Genomic DNA, 8,737 nt, shown 5'->3' with positions numbered 1-8,737 from the left:
GGAGAGGAAATAAACCTACTAGCTCGCTAGAAAATTTCTCAGGGCAATTTAACTAGTATGCAAAGCCACATTTCCTGTGTGTGCGCAAGTGAGGGATTATTACAAATTTTATTGTTTTATGGTGTTGAAAACTTGTGAATCACTTTACAGTTTAATTGCCATAATATAGGAAGACTACTGAAGAAGAGAAACATAGCAATTATTTTCCTTCTGTCCCCATGTGTGAGACTTTGGTCCAGCTGATCTTCCATTTCTCACCTTAGTCAAAGTTTTAAGCAGCTTTTTACGACTTCCAGTTATGCTAGGCCTTAATTCGATACAGGGTCGTCGTTTTACACAGCTTCTCTCTTATGGCTCGACACACAAGACGTACTATGTGTAATGGTAGATATGGTACAAGTCTTTGACTTAAAACATATCAGATTTTTGCGATGCTTCAGTTTGTTCTTTATTGATTATAGACGTTCAGAATGACCACTATTTAAGTTTTATTATTCTCTTAATAGTAAAAAGGATTATAAATATGCTACTGTTAATAAACAGGTCAAAATAAGATATTAAAAATTAAAAGTTGACTAAACAATATAAGATATTTCTAACGAGTTTGACCTTCTTTTCCCCAGTAGCTGCCGGACGCAGACGAGGCCGCCAGACCTACAGCCGTTACCAGACACTTGAGCTGGAGAAGGAATTCCTCTTCAACCCGTACCTGACACGCAAACGACGCATTGAGGTGTCGCATGCCTTAGGACTGACCGAACGGCAGGTCAAAATCTGGTTTCAAAACAGACGTATGAAATGGAAAAAAGAAAATAACAAGGACAAGTTTCCTAGCAGTAAATCTGAACAGGAGGCTATTGAAAATGAGAAGAGGGAGAAGGAGCAGGCAGCTGGAGCACAGTCAGCAAAAGAAGACTGCGAAAAAGCGAAACAAATCTAGGACGGATGTTGAGAGCAGACAGCAATCAGGAGCGGGCGCACACACACATACAAACATGCATACACTTTAAAAGGACATCGAGAGCCAGAAGACAAAACAGTTCTTAAGGTTTGTTCAAAAGATTTTCAGTCTACGGTGAGTAGATAGAAACAGTTGTTCAAATAAATGAGCGATGATGGAGAAAAGGAACTCTAAATCTGCGTGGTCATCGAATTTTATTATGACATGAAGCATTTCTACCTTTTCCTAATATTCAGAGAGTAGGCCTATCATAGTGTGTAAATTAGCCTCCTTACTTCGTGGAATAAATATTGTGAAAACTTGGTTTCTGTTGTTAGATTTTTGACATTAACCTTATCTCGGCAGCTGTATAGTTCTTAAGTTATGGTGCACTTTTAACTCTTGTCACTTATATGTTATGATGACGTATCGACTAATGACATCCAACAACATGAAACTGCCTATTTATGACGTAGCATATCTTTTTACACTTACTAAGTTTCTTTCAGACTGATAAGATTTGGTTATCTTTCTTTCTTGGGTTAAGCATGCGCACAGTTAAAGAAATGAATGAAAAGGAAATAAAAGGCTGTAATGTGACCCATTGTTTACTGTGAGACAGATTTTTGTACTGTATTCGTGCATTTGTTCATGGAAATTTGGCAATATGCTTTCATTGTTCTTCACTTTGTTCTATGGACTAAACCTTGAAAAAAAAACAATAAAGTGGGCACAATAAAGTTTACAAGAGAGAATCGATGATGTGACCATTGTACTTTGCATAATTTACTTTTAAAGTGTGAAGAAAATATTAACCATTATATCCTGTTTACTAATCATTATATTCTCGTATTTACACACCCAGATACTGAACCACAAACGTAGATTACTTCTATCTGAAAGGGGGCTTAAAAGACTTGAGAATCACGTACCTGTGCAAATCAATATCTTACTTACATTTATAGTGTTTAGTGTATGTCCACTTTGGGTTTAACAAACCTTTTATTTTAGCTGGGACATGAAATATAGTTGTGTATTATTGAGTGAGAAGATGAACGCATAATCATGATTACAAAAGACTAATATCGTAACCAGATACTTTCTTCTACAAATAGAATGTGATTTAGAGTATATGCCAGCCAAGACCTACACTGTTGTGAGTATAAGTAGATTTAGAGCAGGTGAGTTTTTGGTTCAGTTTTCTTAAGCACCTACACACACACACACACACACACACACACACACACACACACACACACACACACACACACACACACACACACACACACAGACTTAAAGTTAGAGAATGAAGTTATCTGTGAGCTATGGAAAACCGTGCCGTGAAAATAGCTGCGTTGAACGGGTCGGCTATAGAGATGCTCTGAAGCAGAAATTTCTTTTAAATAAGGGCCTGCTGATATCCGCTACTGTACCTTTTAAACAGACACAGCCGAATGTGCACAGATCGAGTAGTCCTCAATTATGGCTAACTGGCAAATTGCAGGTGTTTATTCATATTTTATGCATGTATATGAACATTTTCATGCACGACTATTACTGAATTAGATGACTTAGATGATTACAAAAAATAGTCAGGCTAATCAATAGGTAGATTTTTTTCTACTCTGCCCTCCTATATCTACTGTGGTCAATCTTTTTAATATAAAAATAATTTTGCGCAGTCTACTTTAGGTGAAAAGCCGGGGAAGAGTTTTTCCCACACTATACAGCATATGAAGACTACCGCCAATCGGAAGACTCTCCGTGACGTGTCGACTGTCACGTGATAATTTTGGATAAAAGTAATTTTGGTATAAATCTTTTCCAGAGTGTAAATTTATGAACTATAATTTAAGCTTCTTAAATATACTCTCAAACCCAAATTATGAGTTCCATATGTTAGGCTAACACGCTTTCTGTTTTACAGTATAAAAAAGACACGATTTTAGTTTTCAAAATGAAGCATTTCCTGAGCAAGTTTCTAGCTTCCTGGCAGCCAGTTTACAGTAACCCAGCGTCTACAGCACGACTATTCAGTCTCACCTCCTCGCCCTCAGCCACACCGGGGTGGACAGTGAAAGACCTTTCACTCAAAATCATGGTAGGTACTCCACACCTTATAACCTGGGAAACGGCAATTTGGACATATACTACTTTACCACTGACAACACGAGACTAACTATTATGCGTACCGCTGATACTTTTAGCTGTAGCAGGACACACCGTCGTTACAGCCTTCAGCAATGAGGACAATTTCGGGCTATAGCCATGAATGAGAAGTACAGGTCAGTGTGAACCTCGGATTTTAAAAGACAATTAATGTTTAAAAGAGGATGGGGAAGGAGAACAGGTGCAATTAAATTGTTTCTTTAACGGTAGCATGGCGAAGCGTCTAAAACATTCTGAACCCTGTAAGGTGTTTGTTTATTTATTTATTTATTTATTTATTTATTTATTTATTTATTTATTTATTTATAAACCTTTTTTTATTGAAATTCGACCTTAATAATTAAATGATAAAGACGTTGAAAATGTAACATGTATTCAAACATTTTGCTAAAACAAAGTTATAGTGGTTTTGGAGCTTCGATTTATCATCGGTACAAGTGCGTTTCGAGCTTTTAGTCTAACTTGAGGGCACTGTTTAAAGACTGCAGTTAAACGACATAATAAAAAGGTGTAATAACACCAAAAACATGTATTAGTGTATTTATTGTTTTGCAACTTTAAATCACTGTCATGTTCGGTGGCCAAAAAAAAGGTTTTATTGACTTTATGATGTGGGAGAACCTTATAACTCTGCAGAACTTATTTTTATTTTTTAAAATAAATAGGATCAATGCGTTCCTAATTTAACGTAGTGAATGCATCAGACAAGACATTGACTTTTTATTACCCACTATTATGTTGTCTAGTTTTTATTTGATAATCGCTTTCATATCTTCTTTTCCTTCATTCCGTGTTATAACGTGTTTTGGATAATAATTTAAATGTAGCTTATATCGCTATTAGTAAACTATAGGTCTCCAGTCTTAAATAGCTACACAGGAAGAACAAGGAACAAAGAAAATGTGACCCTAAATTTACAAATAAGTGGTTAATTTTGGCTGATTGACTTAACACTTGAAATATGATAATACGTGTGTATACATTTCAATACAACGTATTATTATTATCTTACTTTGGAAACTGATCTATGTGGTCAAACCTATTATAGGGGGGTTAGAGATAATCTAAACTGAGTGATTGTAGTAGTTTAATAATGATATGACTCTAAAACTACTAAAACTTTACATTCTGTACACATTTTATTACTGCTACATGTTCCTATTTTATGTTTTATACTACCTATTCCTACTTCTATCTCGATCACTCCCACTCCTTTCTATATTGAAAAACACACATACACACACACACACACACACACACACACACACACACACACACACACACACACACACACACACTGTTTTTACTCCAACACTTTGCTTACTGCATGTTAGTTGACTTATCACGAAATGAATGAATAAATGGAAATGGATACCGCACTAAATAAGGACAGCAATAAAAAAAGTTCAAAAGCACACAAACGTAAAACAGACTCCATTTGCTCAAAACGGAAACGGGTGAAATCCGTCTGGTTCATGTCGGCGGACCACAGAACCACACTGTGTAGAATGCCCTACTTCTAGATTTGGGTCTTGTCAAAATTAAAACACAATAATGCTCCATTGTTTATGGGTAGAGACAATAAATGTAAAATAGTTTGATAGTTGTGTTATTGTTTAAATGCCAAAGATATGCATATATTGTCTCTCTTTTTCCCTCTTAGTCTCTCTTTCTCTCTCTCTACCCCCCCTCTATTTCTCCCTCCATCTCTTTCTCTTTATATATACATAGGCAAGAGTAATAGATAAATACATAGTTGCAAATATATACAATCAAACTATGTGTCTATGTTACTGTTTGTGTGTCTGCAAGTGTATAATGCAGTAGCGAGAACTACAGTATGAACTGTATAAAACAACAACAACAAAAACAATAATAATACAAAATTATAGCACACTATAATATTTCTTTTTAAGTCATGTGTTATTATTATTATTATTATTATTATTATTATTATTATTATTATTATCATCATCATCATCATCATTATCAATAACCTTTTTTTAATTAATAATATTTTTTAGTACTGTCCTTTCTCTTATGCTAAATTCGTTGTTACTTGTTTACAGGTGCAGACTGAATCCGGAGTCGCCAGACGTACCAGCATTCTCAGGCTCGGGAAGAAGATCCACTTTAACCGACGTCTGACGCGTCTAATGCGTGTGGAGATATTTCATGCTCTTTGCATGATCGAAAGACACATCAAAATGTGTTTTCAGATCAGCCTTATGACAATCAGACAATAAAATATAGGTCTCCCACTGCAGAACATCAATGAGAAAATAATAATAAACAAGCAGGCAGAAAACAAGAGAAAGAGCATATGTACCATCTTTAATCTTTTAATGCTTAATTACTCTACAATACTACATTTAGGTTAAAATCAAATTGTTATGTAGTCTCGTGAAATCACAAAATAAAACTTTGTCGAAAATTAAATAATAAATACATGATTTAAAGGCCCGGTTATTTGCTATTACTTGATTACATATATTCGAGTGTGTTCCAAGCGGCCTTATACTTTTTTTTTTTTTCAAATAAATAAAAAGTGGAAACATGTATAAAAAAATTGTTTGTGTCAAAGAAATGTTAATTTAAGTCATGTAATAAAAAAATTCTTTGGAATTTTAATATTTTCTTTCAAAAGGTAATCCTTCTCATTTTCTCAAAGCACTATTTCTCAAATAACAAAAATTATTGGTTATTGATTTTTCGTATTTCTTTTTATAATAGTTTTTTTTCTTAACGTAAAACCTTGTGTATTATTATTATTATTATTATTATTATTATTATTGTTGTTGTTGTTGGGCTGTTATTTTATTATTATTATTATTATTATTATTATTATTATTATTATTATTATTTTAATTGTCATAAGAATCTTAAATAGGAGTATAAATGTCAAAATAATACTTAGAAAACAACAATTGTATGTCGTTTTTCAATATATAGATTATACGGCCTCAAAATGACCGCTTATTTTGGAGAGTTTCTATTTTAATATTTTAGTAAAGAGGGCATAATACAATCTGCGCTCTTGTTTGTGCATTCTTGCCATTTGCTTTTGAATGCTTTTGAGACTTCCGTTCAGGTCAGTATGTGACTGGTTCTTTACTTTGAGAGACCAAAAGAGTGCATTAAGGGTTGTAAACTAATGTGTTTAGGGCATCAATAAACAGGCCGGAAAACGCCATAAAAAGAACAAAAAGAAATAAACGGAAAGGAAGTATGGCACTGAGTGCTCCTCTAATTAGTCTTTTACTTTTCCTTAAGATTTTACTCGCGAGAAATTCGGGTAAGAACGTAGAAAAAATTTAGAATTTTAGACAGAGATCTGCGTTCTTATAACGTTACTGTAGTATGCTGTGTAATGTTTTGTATTTTGTATATATATATATATATATATATATATATATATATATATATATATATATATATATATATATTATTTTATTATGTTGTCAATTAGTGCAAGAATACACGATATTTATTCGTTTCGACATTTATAAGGCTAGTTGGTTACGCTATTACAATATAAAAATATATTTACTGCAACTATAATAAAAAATACACTATATTATGTTCGTATAGGATATTGAAATATTATGTTATCTACCATGCATATAATATCTTGCTCCGTCTATATACTAGTTTGCATTGCAAGGTCTGGCAACCTGCACGCGTTTAGCTAAACCTGTTTAAACTCGTTTTAAGCCTGCGATTGTGCTTTTGATATATTCTAAATGTTTTTTGTTCAGCTATTTAGTCTACTCGAGTATTTAGTGCTTATCTCACAAAATACACAAAATCTGTAGACAGTAAGCATTAAAAGATGCAAATTAAAAGGTTCTGTTAAAAGTATGTATTTAAATAAAACTAATATTCAGTTGTCCTACATTGATTTCTAATTTTAACAAGAATGGCTTAAAATATGCACACAATAATCAACCGTTTTTATTTTCTTTAGTAAAAGCGGGTTGAAGCACTTATTTAAATCATACGAACACAATATCTAATAAACTACAAGCTTTGTATGGGAAACACATATTAGCACATATATTTCCTAGTCGATTTTTCAGGCTTTTGTGAAAGAAAAAGATGGCGACCGCATAGGAGGCACTGAAGAGAAATGCAATAAATTCCTTGTTGTTTTATGAAAATTTACAACTTTGTGATAGAACTTTATGAGTGCCTGGATCCTGGGATTGGCCGAGGATGGTCATGTGGATGGGTAACTGTGAACGTGAACTTTTTATGATTTCCCAAGTGGTTATATTGCAGCATTCTTTTGGCCGCTGCGCCTTATGAAGCTTCAGCATGTTCTATAACGATTCTCTTCCTATCTATACTTCGGCAAAAATCGAAGATATACATATAGTTTTCGCCCACCGTTCTGTCTCCTGGTAACAGAACATGGAGACCAGCCTCTTTTGCGCTCGCTATGCTAATGTGGCCGACTATGGCTGGGATTTCCTCAACAATAAGGAGTCTGACTGAGATCTGGATACGCAGTAGATGATTTTTTTCATACGTCGACCCGAAAGCAGTTTACTAATCTGACCTTAAAGGGTTGAAACAATGGCTTTACTGTCAATTTTGCCGAATGATGGATCCGGGCAGGGCAACAGGGCTTCCCAGCGCGACCAACGAGAAAGGATTCTCCCTACTGTCCTAACGCAGTCTAACGATTTATCAGCAAAGGTAAGGTCCGCTGTCACAAATTATGCTTTTTTTGGCGGTAGTTCGATCGCTTATGCTGCTTGAATTCACAAAACAGGTTTTAAATGCGCACTATTATTATTGCAGAGCTTGATTATAAGCCTTATCATTGTGTCTTTTTTTAAGAAGGTGCATCGAAAGCATGCTTTTCCAGCTTTCAGCTTTGTTTTAAGTGAAATTCTAGAATTAGATATGTGAGACAAATGGCAGAAATATTTTACTTCATCTCGTAGATGCTGTCATTGTAATTTGGAAAGAGAGGTCTGTATTGTTGTGAGCTGTGATGGACCGACGAGGTTACCAATCAGAACGTACCTGCACTTTTTGCACCACTTATTACGTGGAATGTCTTTATCAAGGGGCACGGTGCAATGCCGCATTTCTACACATTGAATGTGTGGACAGAATATGAATGAATAACAGTAAGCTAAATCCTTCAGGAGGAAACGCCAGGTAACCAACATTGAATAAATAAAAGTGCATGCATTTTGTCTTCTATTTTATGATTTAAAGATATTCGACCATATATAATTCCAGACAAAATATACGTATTTTTAAGATTATTGTTCAAATGGGTTTATCAAAACAATAAATCCTTTAGACCAATATTGTCATATGTCTTGACCAAAAAACACTGCCACGTACATAACTGTGCCCATTGTTTTACTTTGGTTTGGTTTTCGACTTGCATTCTCAAAAGGCAACGCCTTATACCAATACAATTCTAATAAAATATAATACAACGTATTATCTGAGATGGCATTTGAATGGACGTACATCCATTTGGAATGGATTAAAAAGTAATCGAAAATAAGCCTATAGCCAGTCTATGAAAGCACTTAATTATTCGGCTATAGATGTTTCAGAAATCTTGTTAGATACATTTTATCGCTGTGCAGAGAGGCTTAT

At 34.3% G+C, this 8,737-nt stretch overlaps 2 protein-coding genes across 5 annotated transcripts in view; both read left to right on the top strand.

Moving 5' to 3' along the window:
* The window catches only part of hoxb8a (homeobox B8a), a 2,681-nt gene extending 968 nt beyond the window's left edge, over window positions 1-1,713 (top strand). The window contains exon 2 of one of the 2 annotated variants that reach the window (XM_046866898.1): window positions 627-1,713. In XM_046866898.1, the coding sequence (XP_046722854.1) occupies window positions 627-940 (314 nt within the window). In that variant the 3' untranslated portion in view covers window positions 941-1,713. Of the gene's footprint in view, window positions 1-623 lie in introns of both variants that reach the window. The other variant, XM_046866897.1, reaches the window with a different exon arrangement.
* A 688-nt stretch (window positions 1,714-2,401) lies between these two features.
* LOC124397334 (homeobox protein Hox-A4a-like) lies at window positions 2,402-5,734 on the top strand. Of its 3 annotated transcripts, none has more exons than XR_006927906.1 (3): window positions 2,402-2,742; window positions 2,868-3,041; window positions 5,179-5,734. XR_006927906.1 is itself a non-coding variant. In XM_046866899.1 (2 exons), exons 1-2 carry the CDS (start codon window positions 2,898-2,900, stop codon window positions 5,353-5,355), a joined length of 321 nt encoding a protein of 106 aa, XP_046722855.1. In that variant the 5' UTR covers window positions 2,772-2,897; the 3' UTR covers window positions 5,356-5,734. The 3 variants fall into 3 exon arrangements, 1 of the variants encoding a protein (XP_046722855.1); XR_006927905.1 differs by lacking the exon at window positions 2,402-2,742 and adding an exon at window positions 3,148-3,225 and having other exon boundaries at window positions 2,764-3,041; XM_046866899.1 differs by lacking the exon at window positions 2,402-2,742 and having other exon boundaries at window positions 2,772-3,041.
* The last annotated feature ends 3,003 nt before the right edge of the window (window positions 5,735-8,737 follow it).

This window comes from Silurus meridionalis, chromosome 14 (assembly GCF_014805685.1).
Source record: "Silurus meridionalis isolate SWU-2019-XX chromosome 14, ASM1480568v1, whole genome shotgun sequence".
NCBI lineage: Eukaryota > Metazoa > Chordata > Actinopteri > Siluriformes > Siluridae > Silurus > Silurus meridionalis.
The sequence above is the reverse complement of the archived record's forward strand: the minus strand, read 5'-3'. Positions and strand labels throughout refer to the sequence as shown.

What these genes read in the sequence shown, in the direction of transcription:
- LOC124397334 (XM_046866899.1), top strand. Translation starts at nt 2,898, where the DNA reads ATGAAGCATTTCCTGAGCAAGTTTCTAGCTTCCTGGCAGCCAGTTTAC. An exon ending in ACCTTTCACTCAAAATCATG is followed by an intron (nt 3,042 to 5,178) that starts GTAGGTACTCCA and finishes ACTTGTTTACAG; the next exon opens with GTGCAGACTGAATCCGGAGT.